This window comes from Stegastes partitus, unplaced genomic scaffold, assembly GCF_000690725.1.
Source record: "Stegastes partitus isolate 25-593 unplaced genomic scaffold, Stegastes_partitus-1.0.2 Scaffold17, whole genome shotgun sequence".
Taxonomy (NCBI): domain Eukaryota; kingdom Metazoa; phylum Chordata; class Actinopteri; family Pomacentridae; genus Stegastes; species Stegastes partitus.
This window is the reverse complement of record NW_007577748.1, coordinates 986534-1008351: the sequence shown is the minus strand read 5'-3', so window position 1 is coordinate 1008351 and position 21818 is coordinate 986534. Positions and strand designations below refer to the sequence as shown.

The following is a 21818-nucleotide window of genomic DNA, read 5'->3' as shown; positions in this document are numbered from 1 at the left end:
TGCTACTAAATATCAGCATGTTAGCATGGTAAATTGAACATTTTATTATGCTAACATTTGCATTTGGGTCAAATCACCCCTGCACCCCTATGGTTAAACTCACAAAGCATAGCATCACAAAGCATATCACTTGTTGTCACTTGCATGTTAACACCTCCTGTTTCTAACTACATACCTTGCAAAAGGTCTTACTATCTATTGAACAACATACTTAGAAACTCATATTTGAGGATTAATAAAAGATTGTTTATTTGGACAATCAAAAAAAAAAAACAGTTGTTTGTCATTTATTAAATAGAGATACTAAATATCTCTTAATTTTTGATTCTCCAATGTAAAGATTTACTGCTTTTTCATTTTCAGATGATTATACATTGAATAGTGAATGTTCTGTAGGTTGAACGAAATGAGAATCTTTACTGTTTTATAATTTTTACAACACTACTTATTACTGATAATTTGTAATGGGCATTTGGTGATAATTAAATGTATTTTATGATCTACTGGAAAAGACTCATCACAAATTACAGTACTATTGATGAGTTAAGTTTTAGTTCCCTTTCCAACCACACAATAGATTAATCAATCATTATAATAGTCATCAGTTTAATCTCAGTCTTGGCCTCTGCTGTCCTCTTTAGGTGTGTGAAAGAGGCGGACCTCTGGAACTGGTAGAGCTTCTGCTCAGCCGAGGCGCCCATGAGCAGCACCTCCGCAGGTCGCTGGCTGTGAGTGTGAAGAGGGGTGACGGGCCCATAGTTATACAGCTGCTGGGCCGTCTGGGTCTGGACCTCAACAATAGTGCCCTCTGCCTGGGCGGCTTCAGGCTGGGCCGCCTGGATGCTGCTTGGCTGAGCCCCCTGATGGCCGAAAGAGGCAGAACTTACAGTCTACGTTACATCAACAGTGAGGAAAATATACTGTATTTCTTGTCTTTATATTACAGTAAAGTAATAATCATCTGATTATTGATAAAACAAGCTATACCTTTCGCTGTGTGAAATACTGATGATGATTATTTACTATTTTCTGAGAACTTTACGATTCAAGAAAATGTGTTTACTTGGTAATGAAATTAATTACTAGATGCACCTCTAAACTCATCATAACTGTTCTCTGTCTTGAAGGTAAAGGTATGAGTTTGGCGAGGTACATCCAGTCTCTTCAGAGGTCCAAGAATGGAAATGGTCCTCTCAAGTCAATAGCTGACCCATGTCTGACCTCTGGCTACATTTCTGATGAGAGTGACGACTCCAGCTTCAGTTTCATCTCCATGGAAGACAGCCTGTTTCTCAATGATGACATGGAGAGTGACGGTAAAGTCTCAGAGATTCTGGCTCCAAAACACGTGTTCATAAATGTTGGATAGTTGTGTTCTCTATGGGACAATTAGGGGTTACACAGAGTTGAAAAGTAACAGAGAGCAGATGTCTTCAGCCTTGAAGTGTATCTGACACTTTATTAGATTTATAAACCTGAAGCAGTGTTGTTCAGATAAACAATGTAATTCTACTTTAGACTGCACTGGGGAGAACTAATCTGTTTAGACTGAGTCTCAGTGACATTGCCTCTCTTTGCTGTTGTCTTCTCTTCTCTGAAACACAGTTGAACCTCCTGTACATTAACATCATCCATTTTTCCACTTCCAAGATTAACATTCTGTCATCCATCTTAACGCTTCACACAATCCCATCAAAGAAGTCATATTGATTAGTTAAAGATGTTTTTGACTCGTGATTAGCTTCAGTCTATTCTTAGTTCATGCGTGGCGTTTTTTTAGTAACTTGTTTGTTTTAATTTACATGTGACCTCTTACTTCAGACACAAGTTCAGGTTTTTTCACCCTACAGTGACTCTTTAACTCAAAGCACATTTATTAGTTATCAGTTTTAAAAAGTAGTTGGTCATTTAAGACATGTGTCTGGCTGGTGTCTCACATGATGCAGCCGCGACCATCTGCAGAGTGCATTCAGTGGGCTGTTTTCGTTGTTGGTAAATGAATTTGTCCTCACAGGAATTTGTCTAGATTTTGTTTTTTAGCCCGGCAGTCTCAGAAAATATTTTTGTATCAATGGTTTAATCAAAAAATTCAATTTAAAAATGTTTAAGTCTTAAAAAGGTAGCACATGTCTGTGTGCATGCCCTGACATGCCAACACTGGGGCTGAGTAGAAAAAAAGATGGGGGAAAAAAAATGCCTGCAGTCATCAACATTTTTCATATCACAAAAAATAATGAATATCCTGCAAAACTGAGATGAAGGGGCTGGATTTACTCTCATTATTTTCTATAGTATATAGAAATTATAATAGTAATTTAATTAAACTGATGATGAACCGACCATTTAAGTACATCTAATAGAAGAGATGCTACAGCATATTTGAGGAGATAAAGTTCACCCATGAAGCCCCATAGTGCAATAATGCCCATAATAAATACTTAACCATCAGCCCAAATCTACCGACCGTGTAGCTGACAACACCTTTTTATGAGATTATTGTTTTCCAAACTTATGAAAAAAATCACATGTCCTCATCACGACAGCAGTTTAAAATGTTTTTTTTATTGTTAAAAAACTACTTGTTGCTATTTTGTTAGTTGCCTTAATGTTAGAGAAGTCACATTCTATATTTAATTATGGGAAACTTCTGTATGTACCAGCAGTAATGTCACTCCTGTAAATATTCTGCTATGTGACCGTGTATGTAATAACAAAAAGTGGGAGAGTTGGCAACCCAGACATGTGGTATATCTTTCTATTCGCCTATTTAAAAATGTATTTTTTAAATTGAAAATCTGTGAAAAATCCAAATTTTTACTAAGCAAATCAGCTATCCAGTTACTTTTTTCTGCAACTTTAACAGACTACAGTTACCTTTTTTTGTATCTTAATTATGTATCCTCATTCTATTTATTTTGATAATTTGAAAGTCTGAACGTATTAGTTGCTTTCTGATAATGTGATCGCCTTTCCCTGTGTGCTTTTCCTTTGACAGGAAGTGATTCACTATCTGGCGCTCTGTCTCCAAAGTCACATAACAACTCAGCAGAGGAGCTGAGGGGAGAGTCCTTCAAGCGGAAGCAGGGACGTCGCAGACATGCCAGCGCAGAGGTAAAAGATTTTACATGTTTACACTGTTACATCACAGTAAGTACAGTGGTATGAACATTGTTGACTTTGGACTATTAAAGAATATTACAATTTACAGTGAAGTCAAAGATATACTTTCCTACTTTTCTACCTAGTTTTTCACTTGCTTACTACCAGAACTGTAAATCTCACCCAGAGATAACCCTGTTCCCTCATTGTTATCTCTTTCTCTCTTTTGTCTTTCTTCTTCCATCTCCAGAGTGGTCAACCTGACAATGAAAGCAATGAACCGATACACAGAAGATATGCAAGGACTGGATCAAACCAAAAAGGTAACTCTGTCATATTCAGGTTATTCTCAGTCTGATTCACAGCATCCGTGCCTCCTATCGGCCAAAACTGTTATGTAAACGGTTTCACAGATTCATGCTTTTGATGGTGTCTCAGGTGGTGATGAATAAATGAGTGAATAATAAAATGAAGCATTTTACCATTTTTTAATCATTAAATAAATATATGTGTGTGTGTGTGTGTGTCCAAAGAAGTGCAATTAGATGTTTCACAGTTCCAGTTCAGCTATTTTTATTTTTTTTTGCAGAAAATTTGATCCAAATATCTTTTTTAAACAATGACTAATACAAATGGGACTGGTTTGTGATTATTATTATTAAGCCTTAGTTGTTCTGTATTTTTGTTCAGACAGTGTGACTACAGCTATAATTATTGTTTACCTATAAATTTACTAAAATGTAAAAATACTGAAAAATCTCAAACATGTGCGTCACAGGTGTACTACAACAGCCTCTGACAAGTGAATATTTAGTTTTCCTGATATCTGGGTTTTAGATTGTAAAGTGAAAGTACCAATGTGTGTTTGTGTCTGGACACCTTTACATCTGTACCTATGTCTGTTCCTTTGTTGTGAATGTGATGACTCGACAACATCTTGAGTGAATTTCATTAAATTTGTCACTAACGTTCACTTGGACTCAAAGATAAACTGACCAGATTTTGGTAGTCAAAATTCACGATGACATCACAAATGCATTTTTTGCTACAAGTCTAGAAATCATACGCTAATTATGGCAACATTTCACCCAAATGTTTAAAAGTATAAAATGATGAAATGTTGACATTTTATATCCAAAAGTGCAAAGGTCAGCTTTACTGTGACATCATATTGTTCTGCAGAAACACTTTTCTGGTCATAATTCAACACCATAACTCAGGAAGAGAAGGGGAGGCAAACAGCAACAAGGCAGTGATCTAGTTTGTCTTTGATAATGATCTGCAAATGTTGAAATTTGTGTAACTTTACATTATGTTTCTCAAGGAATAGGTGTTTTTTAGACTTAAACAGTGGTCTATAGTGTTGTATGGGAGGACCCGTAATGACAAATAGATAACAGTTGTTGAAATTTATAAAAAAATAAAAATAAAAATTGGCAGAGGTCATTTTTTAAAAGAGGAATGTGTTCTCGAAAATACATCTTTATTGCCATTAATATATCCACACTAGTTTTAATTGGGTAATAACTGAATACAGGATTGCAGGTGACTCACAAACCTAATAAATAAAAAAAAGTCAAAAAGTGATAATTGTATTCTGGTGTGGTCTCGACAGTCCTGGGGTTTGGTGAGAATTCTGCTGCTCTGTCCAAAGAGAGGGAGAGGATCCACCTGCTTGATTTATCAGGGAATGAGTTGGACTCTCTGTCTTGTTTAATGGACGATGGCTTCGACAAGCAGCAGCTGTGGCATCTCCTCCGCTTGGACCTGAGCCACAACAGTCTCCTGGAGTTTCCCTCTCCACTCTGCCAGGTAATGTGTCTGATCTGTAGGTAGCCACCAAGTGATAAAAGGGACTGTATGCTGAAAATGTTATTTTTGTTTTTTTGATTTAACACAGAATTTAAAGAGTCTGACTCGATTGGACCTGCAGGGAAACCAGCTTCAGTCACTGCCTGAAGAGCTGCTGTCTCTGCCCTCACTGAGCATGCTGAACGTCTCCCGTAACTGCATCGGGCCCCTGCTCACCTTTGACCCTGCTGTCACCTGCCCATCACTGAAACAGCTCAACCTTTCTTTCAACAAAATCACTGCATTCCCTCATGAGCTGGGCCGCACTATGGGCCAGCTGGAGGAGCTGTCAATGGAAGGGTAGGCCACTGGGAAATGGAGGAGTTTCACACCAGTGGAAATGATTGTATTTGTTTTATTGTCCACATAACAAGATTCTCTCTGGCTATTTATTTTCCAGAGAGGGGAAAAAATGAAGAAAATTGTGCAACTTCCATTTCAACAACTGATATATAACAGAAAGCAGGCCACCAGTGATTATGGGGAATTTCATAAATTTACACAACACGTCAATGAGTTGTTAAATGGCTTTTATTAACTGTGTTTTCTTTCTTGATCAGATTTCTCAGATACCTTACGAAACAAATTACTGCTAATTACAAAGCAATGATTACGAGAAAGCATTTAAGAGTGAATCATAGCTTTGCTAAGGCTTCACAACCCTCTATTTTTTAACAGTAGAAAGTATTTTGGAAATATGAAACAAATTTGGTGTGTAATTTTTTTGAGTAATTTCCTTTTTTTTGAGAATATGCAAAATTTCAAAGTTGTATGCATTTCTATGACCCAAAATTAATTTTACATTTTTGTATTCTTACTGTTAAATCAGGTTCTTCAGCAGCAACATAACCATTTTATTTAATGTCATTGTCATGCATCCTCATATTTAATTGTGAAATGGTGAATAAAACGGTTATTTTTATTTGTCTTTTCAGTAACAGTATAACTGAGCTGTGCACGCCTCTGTGTCTGCCGGATATCAAGCTGCTTGATGTGAGCAAGAACAGTGTGGAGAATATTTCTGCTGACTTTCTGAGCAGCTGCCCCAAACTTGAAACTCTTAATGCCTCCATGAACAAAATCTGTGAGTACTACCAAATGACTATTAGCTTTTTGATGTGGAATACAGTCAACCAGCCAATGACCCAAACAGAAAGATGCGGACAGACAAAGCAAATATGCACGAACATACAAAGATCTTTTCAAGGACATTACAATCTGACTGTTGTCAAAGGCATTTAAATGCTTTTTCAATACTGACAGTTTTTTTTTTTAAATTTAGAAACACATTTTCTGCTTTAATAATAATAATAATAATAATAAGAAGAAGAAGAAGATTCAATGATATCTAACTTTTCTCAACAATGTTGCCATGCGCTTCACAAAACAACAATAAGATAAGAATAAAACAACACTCAATCATTGTCACTGTTTTCCTCCAGGTTCCCTGTCACATCTGCCATCCAAGGTCACAACAGTGAAACTAGCAAACAACAGGTTCACTTACATTTCTGAGGCCATACTTGATCTCCCAAAGTAAGTCAAACTCTCAGCTACTTTTCTTGTTTTTTAATATAATAATAACAATAATGCATAATGTTTCCATTTGTCCAGCTTGCGGTCAGTGGACATGAGGACCAACAGTATTGCTGTTCTGCCTGGCCCGGGGCTCTGGGTGTCCAGCAACATCAGAGAGCTGATGTTCAGTCAGAACTGTATCAAAGCTCTGGTTCTGAGTGGACCAATCTACAAATGGTCCAGACTGGAGAAACTCCATCTGAGTGACAACAAGCTCACTGAGGTAAAAGACACCCTACAGCATTTGAAAAGAGTGTAAATAAGTGTTTCTTGCAAACAACCACCTTTGATGATCTTGTCTTTTGCATCCAGATCCCTCCACAGATTGGGCTGTTGGAAGGCCTCACCTCCCTGGATGTGAGTCGCAACACGAACCTGCGGTCCTTCCCAGATGAGATGGGAAAATTGGGCAGACTGTGGGACTTGCCACTGGATGGACTAAAGCTGCAGCTGGACCTTAAACTCATTGGCAACAAGACTAAAGACATAGTCAGGTTGGAGGCTTTACAAATGGAGATTCTATTTGTTAGATAGCTGGTGCCTATTTAATGACATTTGATCATCAGAAATCTCATTTATGTAATTTTTGCCACAGTTACCTTTGTTCACTCTTTGTAGAAGAAAACAAAAGTCAATAAAATTAAGTTAATAATGCAACAGATACCACAACTGCTCCTTCATTCTTTGCAAATAGATGAGTATGAGTGTCTGTCCTATTCTTCTGCTTCCAGGTTCCTGCAGCAGCGGCTGAAGAAGGCAGTGCCGTACTACCGGATGAAGCTCATTGTGGTGGGGAATGCGGGCAGTGGGAAGACCACCCTGATCCAGCACCTGATGAAGCTGAAGCGCACCCAGGTGAACTCGAAGCAGAACGCCGCTGGCATTGATGTCCGGGACTGGGCCTTCAGGGACCGGGACAAGAAGATGGTGCTGAATGTCTGGGACTTTTCAGGTTTGCCTACATATAAATTCTGAATGAGTAATTCACACAGCAGTGAACGGTGCATGTACTTTGATGCTAACATTTTGCTTGGTTCATTAGAAGCAGGATCTCAGTGATCAGTCCATACAGCTTGTTGCATTTATATTGATGATGTTAAAGAGTACAAGACTGTAGTACATAGAGGTCAACCAAAATCATATCAGAGTTGAGTCTGAAGTGGTAAAGACATCCACCTTTTTGTTTTTAGGTTGGTAACTTGTTCGTATGGTGTTTGTTTGTTTTGTTGTTGTTTTTTTTAAAAAAAATCCTGGATGGATATAACATAAACTTTTATAGTAAGTAATAATATACAGTCAGAACCATGCTGAACATTTCCAACTTTAAATTGCAGTGTAACACTGATTGTATCATAAGCATGGATTCAGACTTTCAGGTTTTCATACGTAGCAAACCTATGGAATCAATCCTGCCAATGTGCAGCATGGGACTTTCTGCATTGTTATCTTTTTTCAGAATTAGTTTCTGGTTTGAACATGTATGATTTACTCTGATATTTGAACTCGCCATTGTGTAGTGTAGACTAGTTTTACAGTGTCTGTAGGTGAGCTGGTATGCTCAAGCTGCTATGAGTGGGGAGTGGTGAGCTGAGAGAGAGACAGGGACCGCAAAGTTCGGCGCATTGTAGAGGAAGCAACAGTGTAGAGTTACATTTAAGCCATTTAAGGCAGGAAGAGATTTTTTTTGTGAAAAACATTTTTAAAAATGTAACTTCGATAGACAAAGATTAATTTTTAGAGATTAAATCTATGACCAGAGAGGGATTTTAAGTGTACTTGAGTCATAATTTTGAGACCATATAACATAAACCACAAACATACAACAAAACCATGCACAGTTCTATTTTCCATATACATAATTTGTGTGAAAAATTGACAGCAATAAATGACTGAAATAAAATACTAAATAGATCTTGCCTTAGTAATAACAAGCCTTCCACAGATTTTCATTTTTTGTTGTTTTTTATGCAACCAAAAATAGCTCTTCTATCTTGGGCCATGTTCGCATCATGTTAGCTGCTATAAAGCTGATGTTCTATGTCATGCCTAATGTTAGCCTTGTTTCTTTAACATCCAGATGATAATGGAGAAGTCCAAGCTGTCAATGTTTACAATACAAGTCAGCTCAAAGTTGTGCATGATTTCAGAAACTGATTAACATACATGACTTGTCTCATCAAGTTTTTCTTTTTAAAGTGAGTACTTTTGCTTTTGTTGGTACGTCAGTTTTGAGAGAGGTGTTTTCTTGCCTCTTTGTGTGACAGGAGGAGAGGAGTTCAGTGGTTCTCACCCTCACTTCCTAACACCCAGAGCTCTCTACCTGGTAGTGTACAACCTCAGCAAAGGAGCCAGTCAGGTGGATGCTCTCAAGCCGTGGCTCTTCAACATCAAAGTGAGTCATAAACCAAGTGTCAGTTGAGTCTTGATGAATAAACATGTGTTGTAAGCAAAACTGTGTGTGCGCTGCTTTTGTAATTGAAGTGTGTGCTGAGCTGAGACTGTTGTAGGTTCAGATCCATCTTATGAAATGAAAAATAGAAAATGAAGTCATACATGCATGTGTGTATTTTTATTTATCCATTTATTTTTTAATTACATTTTTTTTTTAATCCTTGCTTTTTTATTCCAGGCAGTAGCTCCACTATCTCCAGTCATTCTGGTGGGAACCCATACAGATGTGAGCGATGAGTTGCAGCTACAGGCCTGCTTGAGCAAAATCAAAGAGGAGCTGCTGAGCCACCAGGGCTTCCCTGCTGTCAGGGATTATTACATGGTGTCTGTCTACGAGGACTCGGATGCCATGGCAAAACTACGCAAGGCCATCATCGGGGAGGCCACCAGCTTCAAGGTAAAAAAAAAAAAAAAAGAAAGAAACATGCTACATGGTAATTTTCATTTCCTTTCCTTGCCCTTTTTTTTTTTTTTTGAAACTCATCTCCTCTTGCTCTGACAGATCCAGGGCCAGCCTGTGATGGGTCAGCTGGTGCCAGACAGCTACGTGGAGATGGAGCGCCGGGTTCTCCAGGAGAGGACCAGGGTTCCCACAGAGTTCCCCATCCTCACACACCGAGAGCTGCTGCAGCTCATCCAGGAGAGTCAGCTGCAGCTGGAGGAAGCTGAATTGCCCCACGCCATCCACTTCCTCAGTGAAGTCGGTCAGTAAAGTCAGGGCTTGGCTAAAGAGGCTGGTGCTCGTTGCTGATACATAAAAATTTCAAAGTCATGCTGAAATGGTGTGTTATCTTGTTAAGCTAAAATGTTCTGCATAATACACAGGCTCTGTTTTTTAAATTAATGTAATGAAAGAGATTGGTATAGTTTTAATTAAAGATACAGTAGTATCCTAGTTGAATATTCTCTGCCTCAGTCCTCTGTCATTAGAGCATCAACACTTACATAATAGAGGCGGGGCTAGACCAGTGTCTCTCATTTTCAGCAATGTGAAATTAATGTTTTTGTCGATGGGGTCTGATGGCTTTTAGGACAGCTTTAGTTCCTCGTCAGAAAGTGCTGTCTGATGGCAAGATATGCAGAGAAAATATTCTAATTATAGCGTGCACTTAAAATGAGCTAATTGTTTTTAGCTTGACCTTTATTAATGCAGCGGAAGTATGTTTTGATGCTGACCCCATCCACATCCCCGTCCACTGCAGCACACTGCATACTTCTATGCCAATCCTATTGTCTGCCTTTCCAAACCGCAGGCATGCTACCTGTGATCCACTCTAGGTAATACACTGATTATGGATAAATACCAATACAACCTCACTTCAAAGAAACCGAATAATCCTTTTAAAATAACAGTTGAAGGAAAAAAAGCTAACTATATTAATAAATAGTTTGATATTAATTTCATATTTCAAGCATTGATGTTGTGTCTCTGTAGCATCACATTTGTCCAAGCTCTGCTGTATTTGTGTCACTTCAGGGGTTCTGTTGCACTTTGACGATCCTGCACTTGAGCTTCAAGAGCTCTATTTTATTGACCCACAGTGGCTGTGCAACATCCTCTCCCAGGTAACCTTTTTTTTAGTTAAGCTAAACAGATTCTTCTTGAAGTAGGCAACAGTTTCATAACGTCTTTTTGCTACAACTCCAATTGTGCAGGAAAAAAGGAGAGAAGTGCACAATTTCTTTGAAACCTTGAAACAAATATGCTTTAACATTTAATGTAAAGATGCCCTTTTTAAAAAATGTACATCCCACTGCTACTTTTAAACCTAAAATCAGACATGCATTAAGCTCTTTTAGACAAGAACCTATGGCTGATGCATGTGTTATCTGTTCCCTGTGTAGAAACTGGCATTAAAAAGCTGTGGCTTTTCGGAGCATCCTAAAGGGGTTGTTCAGCGCTCTGTTGTGGAAAAGTTTCTGTCTGAGACCAAATGTTTCCCAAAGAGCCACCTGACGCACTTCTTTAAACTGTTGGAGAAGTTTCAGATTGCTCTTCCCTTCGGCGAGGACCAACTGTTGATACCCAGCAGGTATTGTTTAGATCTGCAAATTTAGGATTGTATCTTTGTTGAGGTGCCAAGAACAAAAAGAAATATCAATAAATAACTCTTTCTCACACACAAACCCATTAACCGGTCATCCCATCATCCACAGTTTGTCCAAGCACAGACCAGTCATAGAGCTGCCTCACTGTGAGAACTCAGAGGTAATTGTGCGTCTGTATGAGATGCCGTACTTCCCCATGGATTACTGGTCTCGGCAGATAAGCCGCCTACTAGAGTTCTCCTCCTACTTGCTCTGTGGAAGAGGTAAATAGAATATACGCCTATATAGTTACTATTAATTTAGATATTCTGCAGTTAAAGATTTAAAGAAAGAAGATAGTGATTAATAAAATCAATCTGTGTGCTCTCCAGAAAAAGTGCTTCGACCTCACCGGGTGTACTGGAGGAGAGGCATTTACTTGAACTGGTCCCCTCAAGCATACTGCCTGGTGGAGGCTGCCTCAGTGGAAGAAAGTCCCTCCAGCTTTGTCAGAATAACTGTGCCCTCTTCATGCAAAGGTGCTGTATTTTTTCAAAATCTGAAGTCTTGCTTCACAGCAGATATCTATAAATGATCCTGCATTTACATAACATAAAAGGATAACCATAAACTGAAAAAGAAAAAGAATCTCACAGACAAAATCATTTGCAGTAATGGCAATATCTGTTGTTGTGACCTCTCTTCCTTTCAGGCCGGGTGTTAATGGGTCAGGTGGTGGATCACATTGACTCCCTGCTGGAGGAGTGGTTTCCTGGCCTGCTCAACACTGACATGCACGGCAATGGAGAAGCTCTGATAAAGAAGTGGGCTCTGTACAGCTTCGAGGATGGGCAGGAGAGGAGCAAGAAGCTGCTGGAAAACCTCTTTACGTATTTTAAAAAAGGTAAACACTGTAAATCGCAATTAAAGATCAGTGCCTGTCTTTTCTACACGAGTTCAGCGAAAACCATTTTTCAAACTGAAAATAAGCTTCAAAACAAACTGACGTGGTTTCTACAGTGTTCAGATTCCCCTTACTGTATTTACACATGGTTCCAGTCATCTTAAATCTATCTTATTTGGGATTATGTTATCAATTCTAGATTTTTTGCTGCCAAGCCCAGAGGATCCACGCTGCACCCTTCCCATCTCTCAGATTGCCCCTGACTTGGTATTGAGTGACCAGCCTGCAGGAACAATACTGGATAAGGAAGAGCTGAATGTAGAGCTTTCTAAGGAGAACCGACTTGGTACATGTTTTTTGTTGTTATGTTTTTTGTTTTTTTTTCTGAAATACACTTCAGTTATTAAAGCAAGCATCTCCACTGTTTACTATCTGTTTCAGTTTTGTTTTGTTTTTTGTTTTTTTTCCATAAATCTTTAATAATGATGAATAAAATGCATAAACATATATTTTCTTCTGCAGGGGATGGAGGCTTTGGAACTGTTTATCGAGGTGTCTATAAAAATGAAGAAGTAGCCGTGAAGATTTTCAACAAGCACGCGTCAGAGCTTTATATTTACAGACTCCTCAGACAGGTACCACCGAGATTCTGATAACAAAAGCACTCAGTCCCTAATACAGGTTTTCCTACTGCTGCTGTATCTTTGCCTGTCTTTATTCTCCTCATAGCTTAACCACTGATTTAACAGGATCTCATCAAGATCTCAACAATTACTGTAATATTGCAGAAGTTCAATTAGTTACCAGCTGTTTTAGGTCTGAACTATGCCACCACCGCTTCAAACATCTCGCTTGATGTTTTTCAGGAACTGGCTGTGTTGGGCCGTCTCCGTCACCCCAGTCTGGTGGGGTTGCTGGCAGCAGGCTCAGCTCCTCAGGTTCTGGTGATGGAGCTGGCTCTGCGAGGCTCCCTAGATTCCCTTTTTCAACATGAGAACAGTAGCCTCAACCAAAAGCTTCAGCACAGGATTGCCTTGCAGGTGGCAGATGGACTCAGGTAGGAAGTCCAGTTTTACACAGTGTGAGAGAAGAAGCTCTAATTACAATACAGTATGAAGTGCAGAGCTACTGTCATTTCGTATGATATGATACTTTCGTTGTTTTGGAAAAACAAAAGCCTTCGATGTTAAATCTGTGTCCACAGGTACCTTCACTCAGCCATGATCATCTATCGAGATCTGAAGCCCCACAACGTCCTCCTGTTCAACCTGAAGACTGACTCAGAGATCATTGCCAAAATCACAGATTATGGCATTGCTCAGTACTGCTGCAGCATGGGAGTAAGGAGCTCAGAGGGCACACCAGGTTAGACACTCCTCAAACCTTATAGATTATTATGGCCATTAAACATACAACTTCAATATTATTACAAATCACATTTTTCAGTCAAATATATTTTTTCACCAGATGTGACAGTTTTATGATATATTAGTAAGAATGTGATCCAAGTTTCCTAAGTGCAACACTGTTCTAAATTCATTTCTGAATCTCCGGCAGGTTTCCGAGCACCAGAGGTTGCCCGAGGTAATGTGATCTACAACCAGCAGGCCGATGTGTTCTCTTTTGGCCTGCTGCTCTACGACCTGCTGACCTGCGGTGAGCGCATTTCTGATGGCATGAAGTTCCCCAGTGAGTTTGATGAAATCGCAGTGCAGGGGAAACTGCCAGGTAATCACTTAAGCGTTCACCTGCAAGTATTGACAATGTCTGTAAGAAAATCTGTGTAACCTGGAATTGACTCTTTTGTACATTTTGTTTAATGTGTTGATGTCAGTCTGATGCTAGGTCCTGCTGCTCATACGATTTTTTGTGGGAGGAGAATCTTTTGAAATACATCATAAGATCAAACTCAAACTAATTGCTCATATTTGTGTTGGTAACTGAATGCTGTATTGAACCATTCTGGGTCCCTAAATCAACAAGCATAATGAGAAGCCAAATTATAGAAATGCAAAGAAGAAAAAAAACATTGATTTGATGCTATTCTTCATAAAAGGCTTTCTTCATGAAATTTTTGTTGTGTTTAAACTTTTGGTGTCATTGTAACCCTCTTGCTTTGTATTGTGCCTTTAACCATCTTTTTTTTTGCCATCAGTGTACATATTGACCAGGGGACAAATATATAAACCTAATTTTTTAAAATATCAAACACAATTTCATTTTAGACCATATCAATAATAAACAAAAGCAAACAAACTTTAGAACTGAATTTGTGAGAGTGAGTTTGAAAATCTTGGTTATGTTGAATTTCTGTCTGTAGATTTATATTTACCAAATATGTGTCAACATTTTCTATTATCCAAGAAAAATGTGTCGCTGTTAATTTGATCTCTTATTTTGCTTTCATCAGTTTTTTTTTTTTCATGTGTTTAGTCATACACAAGAAATAGTCAAGTTAAAGTGCACCTCCTGTCCTGTTCATTGTCCCATGCATAGATCCAGTAGAACACTACGGTTGCTCACCTTGGCCTGGCTTTCAGGCGCTGATGAAGGACTGTCTGAGGCAAAGCCCACAGGGTCGACCCACCTCTGCTCAGGTGAGGAGCTGAAGACTGTGGAACTGTGTGTAGAGGGTGCTGGTGGTTTTATTTTTCCTTAGAAAGGTGAAGAGGTTCAAATAGGGCAGCTCAGTGCAGAGACAAGCTGTAGTGGAGCGCCCTCCAGTGGCTGCAACACCCAAACACAATGGAACAGAAAGCAATGCAGCAATATACATAATGTTTTATGAGTTGAGACCTAGTCCAGCCCAAGTAATACACAAACCTTTTTTCTTTTCTGTTATGCATACAGGTGTTTGACAGGCTGAATTCAGGTGAAATGCTGTGTCTAATAAGGGAGCTTGTGGTTCCCCGGGTGTTCAACGCTGAGTGCTTCACAGTGAGCTCTGGTGCCAGTGACGGCCTGTCTTCCAGCCACATGGTCTGGCTGGGTGGTGGAAGCAGCACCCAGAGGCTGGGCTCCATCACAGCCGTGCACCTGGACACCAGCACAGTCATTGCACAGGTACTGACACACTGGTCATCTCAGCACTGATTATCTTCTTGAATATCTGTTCAGTGACAAATGCAAAAGAGCAAAAACAAAACTTTTTTTTTTTTTAGGAGTGACTTTTTAAAAAGAGCTTTTGTTTTTGGGTTTTCCCTTTGCTTTAGCGTGTTATAGCTTTATTTTGTAATTGGTCTATAAACTTACAAACTTTCCACACCACTGGGAAACATTCCCTCCTACAGAAAACACTATTCCTTACCTGTCTGAAATAAATCATTTGAAGTCCAGGCTTTTCTTCCGATACTTATCTACATCAACATGTAACACATTTACGTAACACAGCTAGTTTGGCCCTCAAACAAAGAGGCCTTAAAGAGATAGGAGGAAAAAAAAAACATGTGAACGTATTCTAGAAGACACCCAAAAATATAATTATAAAATTTGTAAATGTGAACATTATGGACCCTTAAATGTTGTTCATTCGCTATATTGTTAGTAGTTTAAATAATATTCTCATGTTATTACCTGCTTAAACTGCATTTTTTGATTGTTTTATTTCCTCATGCCAGAACAACAAAGTATGACGAACTATCAGCTATAAGCATGTGGTTGAATCACCTCATTCTTCTGTCATTGAAACATCTTTTTGCTTCAATAGTGGAAGAACAAGATATACAATTTTACACAGATCGGTGTGGTATTTAGTGTGAGTTATATTACTAAGTCTGAGATATGCTTGCTTTGAATGAAAAACTGAAAATATACTTCATAGTTTTTAGCTTAACAGATGTATTGCATTCACTGCTTTGTCATGTGAAAGAAATACCTAGTTTTGATCAAAATATACAGTTATATGTACAAAAAGATTGTGAGAATAAACATTAGGTTTGCTGGTCTCACTGTAGATTCATTGGTAGATGCTGAGTATCTGACTCCCCAGACAGTCACTAATGCTAAATGATAATGTAGTTATGGTGCTTGTGGACAAACACCTGTAACAGAAAAGTTTTACTGGGCATTTTACCACAGAGTACAGTCAGTATTTGCTGCACTTTGAACATCATCAATACCAAATACTGCTGTAACATCAGTGTTGAATATTACGATGTTAGATGTCACAGTTTATGTTTAAAGCTGGGTTGTTTTCTGTTAAACAGAAGGTCGACACCAGTCCCGTCCTGTGCCTTGTGACGGTCCAAATCCCAAACGATCCCTGTGATTGGCTGGTAGCAGGCACCCAGTCTGGCTCCTTGGTGGTCGTGAGCACTGGGGACACATCCACTTGGCACCACCTGCAGAGTGTTACTGACGCTGTCACCTCACTGTACTTCCACGTACACCCTAGTCGCACGTAAGCATGTGAAAACTGTTGCTGTCAACCTGTTGCCTCAGCTGAAATGTAAGTGTGAAATGTGCTTAGAGAAGTTCAGCAGACCTCTAAGTGATACTAATGCTTTACAGATATAGTGTATGTCTATTATGCCTCCATAATAGAGCATAGTATTGCAGTTCCGATACATGTCAGGTTTACTTGTCTTAGGTACGACTGCTGAGTGAATATTAAAGGATGATTTAATAGCTTAGGATTTGATTTAATATCTTACAAATGTAGAAACAATAGCTTAAGCTGTGAATACTGTGTTGTGTGTGAATATTCAGTATGTGCACAGTTTTTCTAAATATTTATTTATAGTGTGTGCATATGTAAAAGAAGATGAATTTACTCACTTCGTCATGGTCCCTCTTGAATTTTTCCAGTCAGAGAAAGAATTATTTGCTGGTCGGGACAGCAGATGGAATTCTTAGCGTTTACGAGGACTCTGTTCTCAAGGTAAATATGAAATAATAAACATAGGAACCACTGTGTTAGTTCACAAAGAATGACTTCTGTTTGCTGATATTCAGATATTGTGTTTAAATTATTACTGCCACAGCATCCTAATTCTGCACATGTAACACAGGAGCAGTTGGAACTTTATTTTCCTCTCGTTCTCTTTCCAGCAGGAGAATGGCCAGCCAGTTAAAACTGTCACTGTGGGCAACGTCAACACTCCTGTCATGTGTTTGGGCCAGTCAGTGCATTCTCTGGACAGCAGGTCTGTGTGGGCCGGCTGCGGGACCAAGATCCTCTCCTTCACCGCTGACTACAATGTCTGCAAGACCATCGACACGAGACCAAACCTCATCTTCCAGTGAGTCTGTCATGTGTAGGAATGTGAGACAGGGTTGTTACATGAAACTTACTTGAGTGGTTTTCAAAGACGTTTATGGTGGAAGGAGCTAAAAAATTAAGATCGTATTATCACCAGTAGTAATTTGTGAAAACAATTTTCTACATAAACTACATTTACATTCACAGATTTAATGCTTGACAAAGGTAACGTCTTAGTGAAACTGTGTGCATATTTTTCTTCCAGGCAGCAGCGATTATTGAGCGGCGAGGCATGTGTGTCTCGTATGGTTGTGGATAAATACATATATGTGGGTAAAGCAGGGACACCAACCGTCGAGGTTTGGGACAAGAGGAGTGAGAGGATGGTAGACTGCATCGACTGTGCTCAGATTATTAGGTATGATACACAATGAGATATGGAGAAATGCGCAGTTGCACTTTAAATTTCACTGATAATTGATTCTTTGGAGTGAGCATATCATTGGCTACAAAAGCTGAAACGAACACAACCATAATACAAGCATATATATGGACCGAAGACGTACCCCCTCCAACAGTAATTTACAGAGCATGCACGTTATTTACATCAGACACAGACTGTGGCTGGAAAGTAAAGCATCATGAATGAAAGAGATCACGATGTGCAGAAAATGTTGAAGATGACTCAGCACTTCCCACACTTTCACACCAATATATGATTTTGAAAAGACAGCCAAGTACATTAATGCACATTATGCCCAAAATCAGACCCAATTGTCTCATTGTAGTTGATTTTCTGTTAACACAGTCGTGGCCTTTCAGATTTTGAAATTTCTTCTTTACCTGACAGCAGCAGCCGCACGTTAATGTCTCCTCTCCCTGCAGACATAAGTCTGGCTGCAGAGACAGGTATGGCAGTCAAGCAGAGCAACGCACTGAGGCGTCTCCCTCCTGGGCCACAGTGAAGGCCCTGCTGGTGCAGAGCGCTGCCACTCTCTGGATCGGCACTAGAGGGGGCCACCTGCTGCTGCTGGAGCTCTCCAAACACCAGACGCTGCTGGTCACGGGGCCCCGCTGCGATTCCATCCGCTGCATTGCCTCTGCACTCATACGTGGGTCCTCAGCCTCTGATTAGTTTAATTTGTGTTTCATACAATCATGATACTGTCTTATTGTGGTGTTTGTTAATGTATTGTTTCAGTGATACACTTCAATATTACACGACAGGCGCACCTGTATACTGAGTTATCTTATTGTGATTTGGATGGACATGCTGCATACATTTGCATATTGTCAGACTTTGGGGAAACAGTGTATAATCGCTGGAAAAAAGGAACTTTAATGTTTTCGTTACCTTAGAATAAACCAATGATATCTACATAGAGAGCAGATCATCTCCCATGGAACCTGCCATGTTACGCTGTTATCTTAATATAGTTGTCCTGAAAGGGTCAAACCAAGCACTGACTCTAGAGAGGGCCATGCTGAATGTGTCTTCCAACAACTTGCTCCTCTGCACACCATTTATGAGCCACGCTATGTTTATTTTATTGGTCAAGTATGCTTGAAAATCTCTCATTTTTTTCTGTTTTTATAGTTTCTTGTTGTAATTTTTGCATTTAGAAAACAAAACACGCCTTTAAATGCGCTGGAGGCGTTCGGGATTCACAGGGCTAATGTAAGATGGAGATAATCACATTAAGCAGCTCAAGTGTCTCTTAAAACTTCAAATGTACTAAAAATGATGTTTCCTGCTTGCTCTCAGTCATTTTGTTGGCCTTTGTGCTGCAGCTTGAAGGTTAACTTAAAATTCAACAACATTTCACTGCCCTAAGAATCTAAAACACAAAACAGTTCCTAGCTGTATCTTGTGTTTTTCTTTTGGTCTTTTTGAGACATATTAGAGCTCAGAGTTTGCATGGAACAGTGCAAACACATAGTGAGTGTGAGAAATTATTTTTTTTAAAAAAGCAATGGAAATAAAGTTAGTAAAAAAAAAAAAAAAGCTTTTTAAACAGCTGGGTATTTCTTTTGTTTTGGATTCATGGTTTCTTGGGGCGTTTGTGTGCAGAAGTGACCCAGCATGCTGCTCACAGTTTGCTCTCATTTTCTTGTTTGTATTAAGATGCTGAATCTGTACCAGCTTTTCTCTATTAACTCAGAAACTAAGTTGTAATCTTTTTTTTTCCCTTTACAGAAACACTAAACTGGAAGAATGTAGTGCTGGTTTTGGGCCGAAGACTTCCACATGATAAGAATCAAGATGGTGGGTCTGATAGTTCATTGTTTGTCCCACACTTTGTGAAAACAGTTGTCTTGCTGTGTGACTTTCTCTGCATTAGTCCAAAGTGTGTGTGTTTGTTTCGGCTCTCAGAAGAGGAGTCTGTGCTGATGGTGTGGAACAGCATGCTGCCGATGGAGGTCAAAGACCTGACAAAGCACTGCGAGAAGAGAGAGCAGATCGCAGCGAAAATGAGAGAGCAGCTCCATCACGACTGAGCCCATAGGTTTGTATAAGTTAGTCTTATTTTCCTTACAACCTGCTCTTTAATATCTGTTTTGCCTTCACTTTTTACATGAAGTGAAACTGCATATAACTGTTGTTGAAGTAGCAGTGGTCAATGCGCTATTCCATTTCATTTTCTTATTTTATATTATGTAATAACAAAAAATGACCTTAAATTCCTTGAAAACTTTTTTTCTCAAAGATTTTTATAGAGGGATGGATGAATGTGGTCATTTCAGTGTCTGTGCTCGTTTCAGCTGTTCAAAGTGAACTAAAACTCTAATGGAAATGCGTAACACCACATGCTCCTGTGCACAAATCAGGACTAAATGATATATTAATGTGGACCCCAATGAGATGACAGATGGTGCGCTGTTTGGACACTGTCCATCAAACCTGATCTGATCACACCCACACATATGTATGAAAGTGCTAAAACAAAGGCAACCAAACTAGTTAAGTTGCTTTCATGAGTCCAGTTGGCTCATTTTTAGCACTTCGATATACCATAACCTTGATGACTGAGTATCTTCACAGACACCCACTAAGATCTGGTCTTCTGTAGCAGAGTAACAGTGTTCTGTACTATTATTAAGCAGAAAACAAATTCCTGCTTGTAATGGAGAAATGTTTAAGTGACTTGACTTGAACCAGACAAGTCTGAAAACACTCCTGGACTGTATATGTTTCACCATTATCTAATACGTCAGTCCCAAATCTTCCATAGATGTTCTATGGAGTTGAGATATGAGCATATGTTTCACATAATTTTTTATCAAACTATTTAATGTCCCTCCATGGAGGCATTGTCATCCTGAAAAATCAATACCATCAGGATAGAAAAGTTCCACAATAGGATAATCACTCAGAACAATTTTGTACTGATTTGCGGTGTGTCTTGCCTTTAAAGGAACATGTGGACCCAAAGTATGGCAGCAAAATGCCTACCACGGCAGAACTCACTGTACAGGCTAAACCGCTCATTTGCGGTAGAATTTGTTGGGGTTTTTTTTGCCAGAAATGCAAGTCGTAGACGTGGCAGCATTGCCAGAAGCAACTGTAGTAGTAGTAGTAGTAGTAGTAGTAGTAGTAGTAGTAGTAGTGCTACATGTTTAGGGGTGGATTATGTTGCATTATGTTAACTGTCATTTCAGTTTTTTTATTCTTCAACCCATTTCAGTGTTCATTTCCCTCGCCTCCTGCTGCTGGTCTTTCACTTACAGCTTTGACAGCTACTCAGACAATACAGATTAGCACCCAGCAAACATGTTGCAATTTCCTGAGAAAGTGCACTCTGTTCAATGTTATCTGTTTTTAGTCAAGTAATACTGTGATATGATCTTATCTTGTTATCATCCTACACATTTTTGACCATTTTGATTATCATAGTTTTTTGTTTTTTTTTACAGCACATTTGTCGAAAAGGGATTACCTCTCCGGTGCGTCGATGTGTCGGCAGCATACACTGAAGGGGGTTTTACCTCCATCTCTGACAGTACATACATTCAGTACATTGACCCTGAAAGAGCTAATGTGGGGAGCACAATGCAATGAATCAATCAAAATAATCTGATTCAAGACATTTTTCTATTTTTCATGATTCACATTACATTTGTAATATGCTGTGTTTTCCCAGTTGAACGCGATCTTTGAAGAGACATTTTTCTAAAAGGGACACAGATGTTTTCATTTGTCTTGTTATCAGGGCTGAGAGCAGTGCAGATGTTCAAGAAGACCTCCTGCTCCTCATGATTAGTTTTGTTTACTTGTAATATGATTTAAAAAACAAAAAAGCAAAACAGCATCTAGGAAGAAAGCCAAAGGAAAAAAAGCCTCATAAGTGTACATTTAATTATTTATTTGAATGTTTATGATCGTGTGTGTTTACCAGTGAGCTCAGTCACTCCACATCAGTAAACAGGACAGGCGACTTGGTTTAGTGCTGCCTGCTTTGTTCACGCTTTTTCATGTCCTGTTGCTTGAAGTCAGTGTGTGTGATTGTGTCAGTAAACAGTATTTTATGTACAGTGAAGGCTCTCTGTTTATGTTGTGCATTTCTCACAAGATGCAATATGGATTGAAGAAGTGTATTTTTTTATAAGAAGAGACAAGTAAATTTTCAGTGATTTGGTTTAAACATTTGTTTTCTATGGTGCATTTTTTAAATGTTAAGTATTGTGTATTTGCAGTTGGATATTCAG

At 39.0% G+C, this 21818-nt stretch overlaps 1 protein-coding gene across 1 annotated transcript in view; it reads left to right on the top strand.

The window, feature by feature from the left end:
- Positions 1 to 21754, top strand: part of lrrk2 (leucine-rich repeat kinase 2) — a 43048-nt gene extending 21294 nt beyond the window's left edge. The window contains exons 19-52 of the mRNA XM_008291387.1: positions 642 to 906; positions 1128 to 1316; positions 2996 to 3111; positions 3350 to 3422; positions 4715 to 4911; positions 5000 to 5250; positions 5886 to 6034; positions 6393 to 6486; positions 6565 to 6751; positions 6841 to 7022; positions 7260 to 7480; positions 8793 to 8920; positions 9158 to 9376; positions 9482 to 9683; positions 10457 to 10545; positions 10825 to 11012; positions 11137 to 11291; positions 11400 to 11546; positions 11720 to 11911; positions 12111 to 12257; positions 12434 to 12546; positions 12778 to 12968; positions 13116 to 13276; positions 13469 to 13639; positions 14408 to 14508; positions 14762 to 14974; positions 16117 to 16310; positions 16718 to 16790; positions 16961 to 17151; positions 17377 to 17529; positions 17997 to 18223; positions 19309 to 19377; positions 19486 to 19618; positions 21027 to 21754. Coding sequence (XP_008289609.1) covers positions 642 to 906; positions 1128 to 1316; positions 2996 to 3111; positions 3350 to 3422; positions 4715 to 4911; positions 5000 to 5250; positions 5886 to 6034; positions 6393 to 6486; positions 6565 to 6751; positions 6841 to 7022; positions 7260 to 7480; positions 8793 to 8920; positions 9158 to 9376; positions 9482 to 9683; positions 10457 to 10545; positions 10825 to 11012; positions 11137 to 11291; positions 11400 to 11546; positions 11720 to 11911; positions 12111 to 12257; positions 12434 to 12546; positions 12778 to 12968; positions 13116 to 13276; positions 13469 to 13639; positions 14408 to 14508; positions 14762 to 14974; positions 16117 to 16310; positions 16718 to 16790; positions 16961 to 17151; positions 17377 to 17529; positions 17997 to 18223; positions 19309 to 19377; positions 19486 to 19610 — 5373 coding nt within the window. The 3' untranslated portion in view covers positions 19611 to 19618; positions 21027 to 21754. The remainder of the gene's footprint in view (positions 1 to 641; positions 907 to 1127; positions 1317 to 2995; positions 3112 to 3349; positions 3423 to 4714; positions 4912 to 4999; positions 5251 to 5885; positions 6035 to 6392; positions 6487 to 6564; positions 6752 to 6840; positions 7023 to 7259; positions 7481 to 8792; positions 8921 to 9157; positions 9377 to 9481; positions 9684 to 10456; positions 10546 to 10824; positions 11013 to 11136; positions 11292 to 11399; positions 11547 to 11719; positions 11912 to 12110; positions 12258 to 12433; positions 12547 to 12777; positions 12969 to 13115; positions 13277 to 13468; positions 13640 to 14407; positions 14509 to 14761; positions 14975 to 16116; positions 16311 to 16717; positions 16791 to 16960; positions 17152 to 17376; positions 17530 to 17996; positions 18224 to 19308; positions 19378 to 19485; positions 19619 to 21026) is intronic.
- Positions 21755 to 21818: the final 64 nt, after the last annotated feature.